Here is a 16673-nt window from a genome sequence, read left to right on the forward strand (position 1 = left end):
TGTTATTTGGGAAATGGTTAAAAATTGCGTTTGTTAAAGAGTTGCAAGTACAAATAACGGCCATCGCTACATATTACCTACATAGTAGCCCCACTTTAAAATACTTAAATACTAATTTTTTATTATATGCTTACGCATATGAAAATGAAAAGAGCAACAATTTACATTCAAATGGCGTTTAATATCTGTTCGGGACATGTCATTGATCTCTATAATGAGGCACGTTTTACCAAAGCAAAAGTTCGCCCATTCACACACATGCATATTGTATTATGGCAATTTTCAATTTGTGTGTGCATTTAAAATGCAATTTTCCCCGGCAAAGCGAGAGTCGAGGCTCAATAAAATTCAAGTGATTTATTTATACGCATTGTTGGACGACTGGAAATTGGCGGGACGCAGGGTGTCGTCGGTGCTGGCGTACTCTTAATAAAAACAATTAAGCCAAATTGGCCACAATTGTAGGCAAAATGAAATAAAAACCAAAATAAATTGAGAACGAAAACGGAAAATAGTTGTATAAAAATGAAAGCCGACACAACTTGATCAAGATGGTGGGAAAATGAGAGGAGCGGGTGGAAAAAATGTGTGATGGTGCAAAAAAAAAGGGGCGAGCACTTAAGTGGAAATGCAGTCGAGTGTCGTCATCATCATCAAGGGGACATCCCAGCAAACTCCCACACAAGTGCAGAAAATCGAAAAGGGCGACACTGGTGCAGAGAGAAAAAATATTACCAAATGGTGGGGATATTTCTAAACAAAAATGCTTTCAGGCCCTGACCATCCAAAATTATAAGAAACTAAAATACTAGTGGGACTCATGTATAATACATCAAAATAAATAATGCATAAAAATAACTAACACATAAAATTAAATAAACACAAATATCAATTTAGGATCTAACTTCTAATTGCACATTTTCAAATACGACACTTGTACAGAGAGAACAAATACTACCAAATGGTGGGGATATCTCCAAACACAAATGCTTAAAGGCCCTGACCATCCAAAATTATTAGATATTAAAATATTAGTGGGACTCATGTATAATACACAATAATAAATAATGCTTAATAATATTTAACTCAAAAAAATAAAAAATTATAAATATGAAATTAAGATCTAACTTCTAATTACATATTTTCAATTACCAATCGAAGAGAGCTATTCAAGTTCCATTTTAACTACGAGTATAATAAACTTGTTATCATGAATTATTACATGATTTGTATCATTAAAAAAGTAGTTTAAATATCATTACTACAAATTATAAATTTAGGTCAAACATCGATCACTTGTTTTTCCCAGTGTACTTGCAGATATGGGCAAAAGTGCAGCAACAAATGATGAGCAGCAAAGTCGACGATGCGATTTGCGTTCGTCTTAGCCGTTCTTGTGTTTTTTTCCCCGACCTTTTTAACTTCTTAGTGTGGAAAAACTATTCAAGTCTAATGGCACGAAAGAGAATAATGACGCACAATACACTTCGACAGTTTAAGCGGATTCACATGATTACAACCGAGCGGAGAGAGGAGAAAGTGCAGTGGTGAGAGCGGAGAAAGCAGTAAGTAATGATGTCTGTCGATGTTTGCAGAAACTTGTTAACCATTTGAAGGCGACAAATGTCGAGAGCATTAGACATAGCTAGAGGCGAACAGTGGGAAAGGATCATACATCTTAAGAAAAGTGTATATATTAAATATATATAATTAAATAAAGAAAAAAATTAAATTTCAAAAGGTTCAAAAACCCACTTTAAACAATTTTGTAATAAAAAAAAATTTCGATTTTAAAATTTTTTTTTTTTTATTTAGATGATTGATTTTTTTTATAAACTTTTAAATTCATACTACTACTTCTAAGTAACTTATACTTTTTGCCTAATTTACAGCCTTTGCACTATAGAACAAACAACATTTTGTTCACTAAATGAGCACCTGAGCCCACTGTGCCGGTCCTCATCTCCAGTCGGCACTTGGCAGGATCTGGGATCTAGGATCTGGCCCCACTTGAGCTGTTCTGGAGCAGCCAAACAAATGGCCAAAGATAATGCATCCTAGGGGCGATGAGGCGTGGCCAGTGCCTGTGGGATATACCTAGTCTTGCACAAATTTATGGCTTTTAATTGCACATATTTGACAGGAGCTGCGAGGCGAATCGATGACGATAAGTCACAACTAATCGATTGCCTACCAGAGTTGATAATTTTAGGATAATTTAAATAGAAGGATAAGACCAGAAAGTGCATATTCATTGCGGTGCATATTGCGGCTTTAAGGCGGCATAAAAATGCCGGGCATGTACGATATGTGTCTCTGTGATTTCCTAATTCAATTATTATTCAAATCATATAATTTCATCTCTATGACACGCACCGAATGCGGTGGCGTTGGCAACCCTGGCAGCATGTAATAATCACATTACGTATACGACCGCAGGACCACGCATACAAAACTACATTTGCGTATGGGGCACAATTTTCTGGAGTGGGCCAAATCCAATTTCCCGCTGCGACAAATGAAAATTGCCAGCTTCATTCCTTTATTATGCCATTTCTTCCCGAAGCTTTGTCTCCGGCTTATCCCTCATTTGCCTGCATTTATATTATTTTGCATATTAATATTGTTAAAAGCGAGCCGCCCGTTGCGCTCCACAAAATTAGCCCGCCATTCATGTCGCATTCCGTTCATGCCACATCTTGTGTGTGTGGATGGTAGTTGGCTGTTGAATGGTGGTTGGATGGTTGGATTTCTGGGTGGTTGGGTGGTTCGACACCGTTTGGGAACGGAGGCCATATCAATTTACCCACCGGAAGGCACGCAGCAGCAACATCGGTGGCAACAAAAGAATGCGACCCGATTCGGTTTGATTCGCACCGTCTCAGCGGGAGTTCAACAATTGTAAACATATCCCACGGTGGGATATCCCATGAATAAATTACACAGAAGGGCACGCAAATTGCTGGCTCTTCAGAAATTAGACAAAATAATGGGTAAATCAATTGCTTAAATAAAAAATTAAATAAAAAACCTGGCTACTATTTTTAAATTCGTATTAAAACAACAATCTCTTTTATTTATATATTTGTCTGTAAAAATGCTTTCCTTTATTGAAGCATATTATTATATTATAATCCTACCCTGCCCTTTTCACTGTAGCTTTATAAAACGACTGCGTCTGTCCGTTTGTATGCACTTATTAATGCGTATTCATTGTCACATCCGGTGCGAGGAAATTATATTCCTCACCGGGCAGCCGATCCTGCCCCGCCCCCTTTTCCAATCCTCCCCCCCCCCCCACAATCATCGACTCATTTGAAGGACTCGCCTTGCCTTGCGGAGAGCAGACGCTTTCCTTTTGTCGATTTAATTGAAATAATTGCAAAAATGCAAATTGAATGGACAACAGTTGACACAGGATATTAACCATGGACGATGGCCAGCAACAGGAGACGGAGCAGGATCCGGCGGAGGACACGCTCCCGCCGCGCAAGGAGCCTTAATGAGCTAACGAACGTACGGGGGATAATTGAGTGGAGACCACATGTGCAGCTGGCCGGGCGACCTGGCCGGGATCAATGAACTCCCGGGGGCTTCCATTACCATACCTACAAATTATGGGACTTATTTCGAAACCAAAAATGGAATACGGAATTGGCAAATATATAAGTCACCTTTCTTGAACATTTTATGAAAAAAGTAGTATTTTTTGGTATTAAAGGAGAGTTACGGGACTTATTTCGAACCCAAAAATGGGTTATGGTATGGAATATTTATACTTCACCTTTGAATAATTGATTACAAATTGCAATCTTTTCTGGTATAATAAGAAAGATATGGGACTTCCTTTGAACCCAATAATGGGATATAATATTGGAATATTTATAATTCACCTTTCTTAAATATTTGATTAAAAATTTAGTATATTTCTGGTATGATAAGAAATTTATAAAACCTATTTTGAACCCAAAAATGAGATATCGTACTGAAATATTTATAAGTCACTTTCCTGAATAAAAAGAAGAAAGTTTTGGGACTAATTTCGAACCCGAAAATAGTATTGGAATATTTAATAAATATTATTTATATTTCACCTTTTTTAAATATTAAATTAAGCTTTTAGTCTTTTTCTGGTATTATGAAGATATTATATACACACACATATATACGTAATAGTTGTTTGAGATTTTCCTAACACTAATTTTAAGCCCCGCATAAAATAATTTTTAATACATAAAACATTTACCAATCTCCTGCCAAAAATATTTCAATTAGTTTAGTATTTTTTTAAAGTACTAAAAGTTCATAAATAAAATGTTAGTGGTTTTCTATATTTTGTAGACGATTTCAGAACCGAATCATTAAAATTTGATATAAAATTATAATGCAATGATATTTAAAAATTAAAATTGAATAATCCCAAATTAATTTGTTTTTTTTATTTATCTAGTAGGTTATTTGATGATTTATTAACAATATATTTAAAGTTATAAAATAAAATTCCTCTGCAATAGTATTTAAATATTAAAATTGCATTTCTCCAAGTGCTCGTGATCTACTGTGTTTAAGACTTGGCCAGAGATTCCAGTTGGCACCTCGGCCCTCCGTAATGAGTGGCCAACATTTGCCACATTGTGCGGCGGTTGTTCCTGTGCCCGCCGCCCGTGGGCGTTGCGTTGCAGAGGGGGGCGTGGCCGGATGTGGCGGCTGTGGAACGAACTCGCTCCTAAGCCGCGTCCTCATCGAATGTTGTCGATGTCGATGGTGATGTCGATGTCGATGTCGATGTTGCTGCTGTGTCTGGCCAACTTCCGGTGCAGCAACAATCCTGCGAGTGTGTGTGTACATGTGCCGATGTCCTTTTATCCTCGACGCTTATGTGTGGGTGAGGCCGCAGGTTGCACCATAATTGTGTTGATTAGCTAATTAGATGTAATTTCGCGGCCGGAAATTGGCAGTTGCTGCAGTCGGGCAGCCATTAGGAGGACAATTCCTAGACCCCCTTTTATGCATTTCCACCCCCTGCCATGCAAATTTTTAAGTGCAGTTTGGATGGGGGGCGAGCATAATCTCGTCATGAATATGTTTGTTTAGCGCGCAGCCATGTCTCGCCTTGAAGGGTTCCGCTCCATCAGATTCAGACTTTCAGACTAGGAAAGACCGACCCCCCCTCCCCCTTAGAGCCACGCCCCTGGTCCTTGGATGTTGCTGACGTAAAAGTCGCGCCATAAAAATTCATTGCCAAACGAGCCAAAGTGTTGCCGCAGTGGATGAGGATGGGAAAATGGGGATGTGGCAGTGGATGTGGCAATGGCAATTGCGGAGAGTAGTCCAGACTGAGCTGCAAAAAGCTGGGTAACGGATCTGGAAGTTGAGCTCAACCTCAAGTCGCGGCATTGGGCGGAATACCCTGAAAAATATCATTTATTTGGGCTCGCATGGCGTATGAGTGATGTTGGTTAATGTCAAGATTGCCAAACAATGGTATTATTATGGTATATGGTATTTAAATGAGTGTATAATCTGTATAATCGTAATACAATAGAGCAATTTTATTTTATTTTCCTGATATTGTATACATATTTTTACATACCCACTAATTTAAAACTCTCTTTGTATAACTTTAAGATCCCCTTTCCCATTTGTGAATGATGTATAAGAACCAAAAATAGAAAACATTTTATAAGAGGAACTGCATAAAGTTTTCTTCCCTTTTGCTTGCTTTTTTCCTAAACAGCGCAGCGTATTAAAGAGGTTCGGTGGGTTGGGGAAAATGGTTGGGGGAAATGGAAAATGGAGATGGGAGATGGGAGTGGTAGTTGGTGGATGGTCGATGGGATGTATCGCCTCGGAAGCTGACTGCGACTGCCTCGAGAACGACATCGCAGGCAATGAGCTTAAGTTCAATACATTTACTTGAATTTCCAGCGAACGACAAGGACGAAGACGATGTCGTCGACTAGTTGGCTCCCAAGGATGAGTAGGAAAATTGGGGGCTGTGGGAAAGCTAGGAAGCTGAAGAGCAACACGGAGAAAAACTTTTTATGTGTTTAGCCTATTTTTTTATAAATTGAAATAAAATAGAAATATTGAATCTGTACCTTGCAAACTATGTTGTAAGTACTAAAAATACTTGATATCTGTTTACCTAAATAAGAAATGCTTAAAAAATGAAACCTCAGACTATTTATTTAAAGTTCTTGTTGCCAGGGCTAATGATTGTCTTTAATAATGTTGTTGTTAATAATGTTCTTATCGCATAAGATATGATAACATCTTAAACACTTTTAGTATTTAAATGATAAATTATTGTTGTATTCACTTATGTATGTACCTTTAAGCATTTTTTTCATGTCCAAATGTAATCTATAATCTACCATTTCATGGTGCAATGTTGGAATTTTTCCAAATATTTTCAGTATATTTTTTTGGCAGTGTAAAAAGCCGAAGCCGGGCAACGTTGTGCCCATTACAGACAGTTTTTGTGGCGAGAAATTTCAAAAAGCTCAAATGTGCGAGGCGATAAGCAAAGCAGCAAGAGATTGGCAAGGAAGGGGGTTGGCAGGGGCTGGGGAAGGGGGTCCGGTAAGGGGTCGGGTAAGGGGTCGGGTAGTGGTTCAGGGGGCAATGGCAGCACTTACATGTAACCAGTCGATGGCGACAACGGCAGCCGCAAATGTTGCAAGGATTGCCGGCAAGAAGCACACACAAAATTGATGTCTATGTGTGTGGTGGGTGGATTGGTTTCCAGGGGGGGGGATGGGTGTTTTGTGGGTGGCCGAAGGACAACTATTTGAAGGAGGTGGGGGTGGGGCAGATCGGTGGGGGTTGATTCGCCAGCGCAAGTTTTGGTTTTCAAAATTTATCGCTTTTAGATAAAACGTTTTGCGTTTTTACGATACGAGCAGCGAACACTTTGGCCAACTATCCTGGAAGCCATTCCCAGCAGCTGGAGGGGATGTGGTGTCCTTTGTTGTGGAAGGGGCGTGGCGAGTGTGGGGTGTGAAAGTGCCTCCCGCCGACTCTGTGGATTATGAAGTAATTTAATTAAAACGCCTGGCCCGCAAATAAATCCGGCATTATTTATGCCGCCTGGCAGGAGAAACGTGACATCTCCGTACCGGGTAATCAGTATTATTCTCTCGGAAAGAAAGTGCTTGATGAAACCAAGAATTTGTCAGCATTTATTAAAGTCCTTTTGAGCAACAGAAGAAGATTTTTTAAACACTGCGATTTCATGGTTTTTTTATTAAAACTTTGCCATATCGTTGGCCTCTATTCATTTTTAGCATGATTTTATTTTTTTCCAACTATTTTCTAACTGATATAAATATATTTTTCATATTGTATTTCCTTATAAATTTAATATAATACTATTTTGGTATATGTCTACCATTTAGGTATGTCTAAAATTTCATCATTTTGTTGTTTAATAATCTATTTTAAATTTCATTAAATTATTGCAAACTAGTTTATACCAATATTTTTAATCAAAATAATTAGTTAGTACCTTTAGTATCTTTACTCATTTTAAAATGTATATTTATCTTATTATGTTTATTAAGTTTATTTATTACCAACTGTTTTGTAATTGATAATAATACTTTTGTAACTTATAAAACAATCAAAATATTTATTTAATTCTTTATTTAAAATATATTTTATTTCCCATCTGTTTTCCTTGGTACCCTAATTGGTATTCTGGTAATCCTTTTCCCAAATTTTAACCTGGGCAGCAGCAATTCTATGAGGAAGACCACCACTGCTCCCAGATTCGCCCAGAGGACAAGCCAAAATAGGGCTTCCAGTTCCCTCATGGAGAGCACGTTCTGGCGGACGGGAGCCACCTGCTGCTCCTCGGCCTCCGACAGCCGTGGATCGCCTTCAATCCCGTCCAGCGTTTGGTACGAAGTGGAGGCAATCCTGGAAACACTCTCATCCGCCTCATCTACGGCACTCACATACTGGCGCGTCCAGTGCTCCAGGAAACCATGGGCATGGGCATGTTGGATCTGCTTGTTCAACACACCCACCAGATGCGAGTGACGCCTCACATAGAAGGCCAACTGCTGGGTGTAGATGCGTTCCCGCACCAAATGCAATCTCCTGCTTACCGGATGCACCTTCCGGAAGTACCCGAAATACTCGTAGGGCGTAAGGATGGCCAACCGGGCGGAGCAGCCACTTTGCTGGGCCAGAGCTGGAAAGGATTGCAACTCACTGCCCTCCAGGTGAACCAATTGCTCGGGTCGCAGCTCCGGCAAACTGGCCATAATATTGGCCTCATTGCCCTCCGCCAACTGAATGGTGAAACGCTGGGCCAGCACTTCGGATATGGTTTGTGGCGGATTCCTCTGCGTATCCTGGCGCAGCAGCTGGTACATTCCCGACTGGTAGCCAATCCTCAGGACCAAGGTGCCAAACATCCAGGTGAGCAGTACCAATCGACCGGAAAATCCAAGTGGAAGACAGCGTTCCTCCAAATTTCCACCCATTGTCAGAACAAAGAGCTCATAGTACGGATTCCTGGGCAACTCATGACCAGGCCACAAACGATGCACCATCAAGAGGAGCAGGCAGGCCAGGATCAGGACCAAGGCAATAACCCTCCACAGGAGTGGGCTGAAGGGAAAGGCCAGCCTCTCGTAGGTGGAGTAGGCACTCAGCAGATTGGTCACCAACATGATGTGGCTCATGAAGTAGTAGGTGGACTGGGAATAGGGAATCTCGCTGCCGGCACTGGGCTTGAAATGGAAACCGCCCAGGGAGAAGTCCGCATGGTGGCCAAAAATCTGAAAGAACCAGAAATATCATAGATCTTATAAAAATTGTTAAGATAATACACAGAAAAAAAATGGTTCAGATATGATGATTATTTTATAAACCTATGGAACAATTATGTCTACAAAATACCACTTCTCAGTATCACATTAACATTATTTAATGGTATATTAATATATCAAATTGATCCTTTTTTTTCCTATACTTATACCTCATCGAAAATCCTGCCCGACTCATCGAAAGTGGCCAGCACCTCCTCCTTATTCATCCAGTAGATACCCACGCTGAAGTTCAGATTGTCGGCCATGAACTGCAACAGAGCACCCTCGATGCCCACAAAAGATTCACTTCCATCGCGGCGCCAAACCAAATAGGGCATATCCTCCCAGGTGGCGCAGGTCAATAGACAGCCATAGAAGTTGCCCAGCTTAGGGGGAAAATAATCCTGGCTAGCCCATTGTCCGATTTCCACTTGGTAGCGATTCACCACATTGGGCAAAATCTCCTGACAGCCATGGGATGCACTGAAAGGAAAATAGCTGACCATGATGAGCTGACCACCAGGTGGACGCAGTACTACGCCCACATTCAGCACACTGAGGCGCCACAACAGGCGCAGGACCAACTGAATCTCCCCGCCATACGCCTCCGTGGGCAGGGACATGTATATCAGGGTGTACGACAAATCCTGGGTGGCTCGAATGCGTCCGTAAATTGCCGTAAGAGCCGGAAGGTCGTCTACCAAAGCCAGGACAGCATGTACATATGGTTTGTACTCCATAGATTGCTGAATGTACAGCTTGCGTGCCTGCGAAGTGGATGGCAAAGCCATCAGCACCTGGTCGAGCAGCTCCTCCAAATGGCCACCAGTCGTCTGGGAGCTTCTATGGGTGTAGATGTACAAGGTCTTCAAGCTGCCCATCTCCGAATTGACCACCACTTGGGCTAGAGCCCTTGCCAAGTCCTCATCCGATCCGGATCCCATTGTTTTGGTCACCACAAAGCAACAAGAAAAAATAATATACAGGCAGAACTTCATGGCGAAAGAGTTGCCAGATGAATGTTGTATAAGTGTAAACACTTTGGACTAGACTTTCTAGATCCCAGGGGAAATTTCGAGAATGGCCCTGTTCAATCGCGTTAATCATATCACATTAAAGGCGATTCCTCTTGGGAACCCACTTGGTTACCTATTAATAAGGGAGATTTATCTACTTATAAGTAGGTTTACTTTGTATATGCTTTTAGTCTTAAGGCTGCTAATTAAGGCATTATGACACCTACGTTTTGACTAACTGGCGGTACTTATATTACAAAATCAATACATTAACTTAAAAAGTTTCTAGCTGGGGCCATGACTATTTCAAATAAGCCCAGTAAGTTTTTAGAGATTAATGTAAGTTTGTGTGATAGTTTAAAATGTATTTCTTAACTTTCCATTGGGGGTTCCTTAATTAAAGCTATTTTAAGTAAGCAACACAACTGATGGTTTTGTTTTCACATTAATAATATTTAATATTTATTTTTATTGGCTTTATAAAAAAAAGTCGAATCATCAACATCATCGTCGTCGAAATTGAAGTAGTCGATATCGTTGTCATCCCGGTATTTTCTGCTGCTGCTAAAGTCCCTGGGTTCACCGCTCTCCTTAGGCTCCTCCACATCCCGGTCGTCCTCCTCGTCTGGTTCCGGTTCGGGTTCATTCTCCAGAGGATCGTTGGCCTCGTCCTCGAACAGGCTACGCTCGGCGGCTCCCAACTCGAAGACGGGCTCATCCGTCTCATCCTCTTCCCGGGCCTTCACTTTGGGCTTGGTGACGTTGCCCAGAACCGGAGGCTGTACCTCAACGCGGGTAAGATTCGTATGGTGATTCAGCATGCCCTGGTAGAGATGGGGAAACCTACGCTGGAAGTCCACTTTGATTCGGAGCAGTCTCTCCAACATGCCGGGCGTTAGGATGCCATTCTCCGATCCCTGACCCATGATGTGGGTATCCCTGCGATGACGACCATCCTTCAGATAGGCCGCATAGCTCCCGCCGCCCGAGTAGAGAGGATGGTGCGGATCGTAGGGCTTCTGGTTCCAGGGATCATCGGGTCTGTCCACCGGCAGCAGACCCATGAACGGATGCAGCAGTCCCTCGCCGTAGGTGTAAATGGAACCCACTTGGGGGTCGGATGATGATGGTGCGTTTGCGTTTTCGATTTCGGTTTCGGATGGTGCTGATGATGAACTGACGTAATGGACCGAGGATATGCAAATGAAAGATGGACATGAATGGTTGGTGAATGATTAGTGAATATGCTGATATACTCTATCTAGATTATGGTTAGGTTTAGTTAGGATTTGTGGGTTAGTTATGCTTATGCTTTAGGTTGGATGGAAGTTCTGATGGTGGTGGCAATGGGTTTGTGTTGCCTTCTACGCAACCTCTTTCGCTTGATGACTTTGATGGGCTTAATGGTTTTGGGGGTTTTCGAGACGATATTGCTCTGGGCCCTGAGGAGACTGGACTTTTTCTCCTTCTGGATTTGCAGACGCAACAGATCCTTGAGCACATCCACCAAACTGTCTAGCTTGGTGCTGCTCACGGTGGCCTGCGTGGTGACCTGCGAGTTGACCTTTTTGACCTGTGGCACGGACTTTTTGGGTCGCTGGGGCGTTCTCACTTGACGGGTGGAACGCACCCAACCATCATGGCTTTCTTTTGTGATCCTCGGACTGGGAGTCCTCCTACGCCGCACAAACTTTCCCCTCATGGCATACGGTGTGGGTGTGGTGGGTGAATCACTCGCATCGCTACCACCATCATTTAGGGCCGCATTGAGGAGCTGCGCCTGCTGTTTCACACTCAAGGCCCTCTTGGTCTTGCCCTCAGTCCCCGTATCGGAATGGGGCTCATCCGCCTGGAACTCCGGATAGGGGGCGTACTCCTGGCTGCCATTGTTATCGTAGTTACATGTCTTTGGCAACTCCAGGTTCTGGCCTTGGGTGAACTGTGCCTCATGGTTCTTGGTCAGGTATTCCGTATCATAGCCCCGATTGGCCAGAATGCTTTGCCAATTGGTATCATCTTCGTAGTCCAGTTTATTGGAGATACCAGTTGGCTCATCCACTTTGGCCTTGGCCTGGGGAACCTGGCATTTGGTCTCAGCTTTTGAAGAATTCGTTGGTGGAGTCTCTGTGGTTGTGGGGCTACTGGTGGTGGTGGTGGAGCTACTTGAACCCTCGGCATCCTCCTCCTCTTCCTGCTCCTCCTCCTGCTCCACTGTAGCTGGCTCTCCTTCATTCTTTTTCTCCTCCACCTTGGGCTTCTCCGCCTGCTTGGAAGACTCTTCCTCCACTTTGGCTGGTTCCTTTTTCGTAACTGGCTTTTCTTTGACCACATTGTTGGATACTATCTTGCTGCATCTGAGGTTCAGCTTGAGGATCTCCTTCTTCAGCTCATCCACTATGCTGTGTAGCTGATGGATCTCCTGCTCCTGCTTGGATATCGACTTGGTTACATGGGAGCTCTCAGCCACCGAATCTTGCTGCATTTCAATTTCCTCATTCTTGGCACTTTCAGTGGTTGTGGCAGTGGCTTCTGAGGTGGTTTCACTGGGTCCTGGAGTGGTGGCTTCTGTGGTGCTTTTCGTTGGTGCCGCTGTGGAAGTGGTTAGGCGCACAAAGTCCTGGTGATTATACTGGTACCCTGCATTGGGATCATGCTGCATTGGCTCCTCCACCACGGCCTCCTCTGGCGTTCCCTCTTCGTACTGATCTCCACCGATTTCCAGCGGTTCCATACTGGCTCTCTCCAAAGCCTCACGAATAGAGGCCGCATTGTAGCGCATCAGGGCCTCTGCGGGATCTTCATCGGGATTCAGTGTGATCTCTTTAAGTCCCAGCTTGTATTCCCTACGCAATTCGTTGAGGGAACCCTCATCGATGGTCTCCAGGGTTCCATACTCCACGTTCCGTTTGCTTCGGCGATTGGCCTTGCACTGGCAGGATCCCCTGAAACTGACTGCTCCTGCTCCCGATCTTCCGCACTGACAACTCCTGCCACATAGACAATCCAACCTGCCGCATCCGCAACCCTTGGATGTGGTATTATATACCCCTCGCCCAAACCTGTGGAAAATGGCTAACCTTTTTTGGACTCGATGCTCTTGCGGTTGTGACTGTGGTTGCTCTTGGGGAGCTGGTGTCGTCGCCAATGGAGGATTAGAGCTGCTCTCCTGCCTCTCCGATCCACCGACTTGGCTTGGTTGTTGGATGGGGTTTATTGTCTGAAATGCGTCGCCTGTTTAATGCCATGAGAAAAAGGCGAAATGAATCGTATGAAATGGATCAAATGAAGGACTACGGTCTACGTGTTCCAGTGTGAAAGTGTGGCGTGTGCTGTGGTGTGGTGATCAATGTGGTGTTTTAGTGGTTTGTGGTGGTTCTAGTGGTTCTACATAGGTGCCAACTTACCCTGGCCATCGTTTGATGCTGGCGCAGCATTGAGTCCACCTCATCGTTGCCCACGGCTGCCCGGTAGGCGTTCGATGGGGAGGGCACACCATAGGCATTCGATCCGTAGCCCCCGCCTCCGTAGCTGGTTCCATAACTACTTCCGTAACCCTGGGCAACGGGACGCTGAACCGGTGCCGAGTAGTAATAGTTGATCACCGTGGGCGGTGGCGAATTGGACTTGAACTTCTTGCGCTTGTTGCCGCCAATTCCCAAGAAATCCACTGTGGGAGAGACAGGAGGCACTGAGTCAGGACTGCGAAAAACCCCGAAGAGATTACCTTTGTGCCGGGCGGTTCCTTCGTTCTCCTTCATCTGGGGACCCGCCTCACCAACTATGGCGTCCATAGGATCATCATTTCGGCCGACCTGTTCCATCATCATGGGAGTCTGCTCCATTCGTGGTTGCTGCATCATCATCATCGAGGGCTGCTGGTCCGATTGGGGGTTCTCCTGGGCCCACTGGCGCTGCTTCATCATCGCGGGATTCTCTTGCATCATCTGCCTCTGCTGCATTTGCTGCATCATCATGGCATTCTGCTGAGCCTGCTCCTCGGACAATTGTCTTTGCTGTTCCATCATCTGCCTCTGCTGCATTCTGGCCTCATCCTCGGCCCACTGCCTCTGCTGCATCTGTTGAACCACTTGAGGATCCTCCACCCACTGCCTTTGTTGCATCATCGTGGGATTCTGTTGGGTCATTCCTTGAGCCTTGGCCTGATCCTCGGCCATCTGTCGCTGCTGCTGCATCGTTTGAATTATCTGAGAATCCTGCGACACTTGTCTCTGCTGTTCATTCTGTTGAATCTTGGCCAGATCCTCTAACCACTGTCGCTGCTGCTGCATCGTTTGAATCATCTGAGAATCCTGCGACACTTGTCTCTGTTGTTCATTCTGTAGGAGTTTGGCCTGCTCCTCGGCCCACTGTCGCTGTTGCTGCATAGATTGAATAATCTGAGAGGTCTGCGACACTTGTCTTTGCTGTTCATTCAGTTGAATCTTGGCCTGATCCTCTGACCATTGTCGCTGCATCTGAGAATTCTGACCCACTTGTCTCTGCTGTTCATTCTGTTGGATCTTGGCCTGATCCTCTGACCAATGTCGCTGCATCTGAGAATTCTGACCCACTTGTCTCTGTTGTTCATTCTGTTGAATCTTGGCCTGATCCTCTGACCACTGTCGCTGCATCTGAGAATTCTGACCCACTTGTCTCTGTTGTTCATTCTGTTGAATCTTGGCCTGATCCTCTGACCACTGTCGCTGCATCTGAGAATTCTGACCCACTTGTCTCTGCTGATCCATCTGCCTCTGATCCTGGGCCTGTTGGTTGGCCGTCTGACCCTCGGAATTTCTGTAGGCCGCGTACATCTTGTCCTGCTTGCCCTTCTCGGCTTCCATCTGCTCGTTGGCCATGCGATAGGCATAGGCCATGACCTGGACGATGTCCTCCTTGGACAGAGTCTGTTGGGGCATAGCCTGACGCTTCAAGCCGTTTGCCTTCTGGTTGGTATGGCCTGGTTGGTTCCTGGCCTTGCGTTGGGCCTCCTTGTTGACCAATCGCCGGACATAATCATCCCGCAGAGCCTGCTCGATATCGGCCCGTGTGATCTTGTGGACGGGTGTGCGACTCAGGGGGTAGCTAACCCGGTTGGGAGAATCTCCAGACTGTGCGGCCGCATTGGACCTCATCTGCTTGGCCAGCAGCTCGATCTTCTGCAGCATTTTCAATTCGGCTATCACCTGATGCTCGAAGGCCCTCAGCTTGGCCTCCACTCGCAGATCGTCCAGGGTCTTCTCCTCCGACGCATCCTGGCCCTGAGTGCTGGGCATTCGGAACCAGAGGAGGGGCACTCGCTCCTGATCCTGTTCCTTCTCCTGCTCCTTCTCCATTGCCGCATTGATCTTCTGCTGGGCCATCTGTGCCTCTGGCGAGTAGGAAACCTCGGGACGCACCCTCACCTCGGATATGTCGGAGGCCTGGGCATCTGTTCCAGCTGCTTGTTGTGGGAAGAACTGCTTCTGCATTTGGGCCACGAAGTCCATATTGGGAGGGGGAAGCTGGGGAATACTCTGGGACAGCTGGGGAAGCTGAGGAAGCTGGGAAATACCCTGGGGAATACCCTGGCCCAGTATACTGCTGGCATCAAAGTTCGCCGGATTCAGGAAGGAGAAGGCGTTCTGCAGAGCTGCCTGGCTTAGGATAGGTTGTTGGGCAACCGTGTCGGCTGCAGCGGATGCTGGAGGATCGGCAGCTGGAGCCGGTGCCGGAGGAGCAGGATCAGCAGCTGGAGCGGCAGCAGGAACTGGAGCTGCGGCACCCAAAAGGCTAGGCATGGCCGGCAAAGTCGGCAGTTGGGCAAAAAACGATCCAACCTGCGGGCCAAAGTCGGGCATTGCAGGCATTTGGAAGTCCTGTGGCCAGTTCATCAGCTGACCCAGAGGATTGGGCGCGGTATTCTGACGAGCAACTCGCGTCTTGGCCGTGGCATCCTCGGCCAGGACGAGCACCACCTTGGAGGCAGCTGCAGAGGGCTGGAGGTCATCAGGAATGGCACCCAGGAACGAGTAGGCCGGGAACAGGCTGCCCCAGCGGAGGAGGCTGCCCAACGCTGGGAACATCATGTAGAAGGCGTCCATCTGGGGATTGCCAGTGCGAATGGGAGTGATGGGCGGCATCTGGCCAAGAATCTGAAAAGCAGTAAAAAATATGGGTTTAAAAAGGAATACTAAAAAACTTCATCAAAGAAAGAATCAAATGATCAACCTAAAAACAAAAGGTTGATCAATTGTTTCTTTCTTTAAAACACAATTAACCATGTTACTTTAATTATCATTTTAAAATTCGAGAATGTTGTAGAGAGTTTTAATAAGCTATCTAAAATAATTAATTTAATTTCTTGAAACACTGCTCATTCATTGGCAGGAATACTAGAATTTGATACAACATATTATATGAATATATCTACTCACTAAGACCTGCATCAAATATTTATTTTAATATTTTGTAGGTTTTTTTCACTTTTATATATATATTCAAAATTTTAAAACTCAGGTTTTTAAATTCTGGAAAGTTTTTACCATTCACTTGGGTACTAGACGACCCCAGATTGAACTCACCTCATCCCTGGTGGGAATCCTTGGTCTGGTGTCCGTGGAGGAGTTGGTCGTTTTTCCGGCATCCGCCGGGGGATCTTGACCGGCCGCCTGGGCGACAAGGAGTGCCAGGAGCGGCAGCAGGCTGTGCAATCTCATCCTGGTGGTGGACTAATCTCGGGGGAACGCAGAACGCGGAAGATCGATCTGTGTGCGCCGGAGCTCTTTCGCCGACTGACTGCCGACTGCTGGCGGTCGGTGGTCCAAATAGTTTTTTTGACACCGCGTCGGCGGCAGCA

The 16673-nt window shown here is 45.0% G+C and overlaps 2 protein-coding genes across 4 annotated transcripts; both read right to left on the bottom strand.

Moving 5' to 3' along the window:
* Positions 1-7661: 7661 nt before the first annotated feature.
* Positions 7662-9820, bottom strand: Ir7b (Ionotropic receptor 7b). The gene is made up of 2 exons (XM_017090608.3): positions 8993-9820; positions 7662-8792 (listed from the first exon to the last, which is right to left on the bottom strand). The coding sequence occupies exons 1-2, from the start codon at positions 9818-9820 to the stop codon at positions 7662-7664; spliced, it is 1959 nt and encodes a 652-aa protein (XP_016946097.2).
* Positions 9821-10270: 450 nt separating this feature from the next.
* On the bottom strand, positions 10271-16632 carry dec (defective chorion). Of its 3 annotated transcripts, XM_017067768.4 has the most exons (5): positions 16399-16629; positions 13563-15969; positions 13243-13505; positions 12916-13055; positions 10271-11014 (listed from the first exon to the last, which is right to left on the bottom strand). In XM_017067768.4, exons 1-5 carry the CDS (start codon positions 16531-16533, stop codon positions 10294-10296), a joined length of 3666 nt encoding a protein of 1221 aa, XP_016923257.3. In that variant the 5' UTR covers positions 16534-16629; the 3' UTR covers positions 10271-10293. The 3 variants fall into 3 exon arrangements, with proteins under 3 accessions (XP_016923257.3, XP_016923256.3, XP_016923258.3); XM_017067767.4 differs by lacking the exon at positions 10271-11014 and having other exon boundaries at positions 11034-13055; positions 16399-16632; XM_017067769.4 differs by lacking the exon at positions 10271-11014 and having other exon boundaries at positions 12916-13069.
* Positions 16633-16673: the final 41 nt, after the last annotated feature.

The sequence above is a fragment of the Drosophila suzukii genome, chromosome X (genome assembly GCF_043229965.1).
Source record: "Drosophila suzukii chromosome X, CBGP_Dsuzu_IsoJpt1.0, whole genome shotgun sequence".
Taxonomy (NCBI): Eukaryota; Metazoa; Arthropoda; class Insecta; order Diptera; family Drosophilidae; genus Drosophila; species Drosophila suzukii.

Bases quoted from the DNA above. Each gene is read 5' to 3' on its own strand.
- Ir7b (XM_017090608.3), bottom strand. From the start codon at position 9,820: ATGAAGTTCTGCCTGTATATTATTTTTTCTTGTTGCTTTGTGGTGACC. The intron at 8,793-8,992 runs GTATAAGTATAG...TGGTTCTTTCAG, and splicing joins CGGGCAGGATTTTCGATGAG to ATTTTTGGCCACCATGCGGA.
- dec (XM_017067767.4), bottom strand. From the start codon at position 16,533: ATGAGATTGCACAGCCTGCTGCCGCTCCTGGCACTCCTTGTCGCCCAG. The intron at 15,970-16,398 runs GTGAGTTCAATC...ACTGCTTTTCAG, and splicing joins GGATTCCCACCAGGGATGAG to ATTCTTGGCCAGATGCCGCC. The intron at 13,056-13,242 runs GTAAGTTGGCAC...GACGCATTTCAG, and splicing joins AGCATCAAACGATGGCCAGG to ACAATAAACCCCATCCAACA.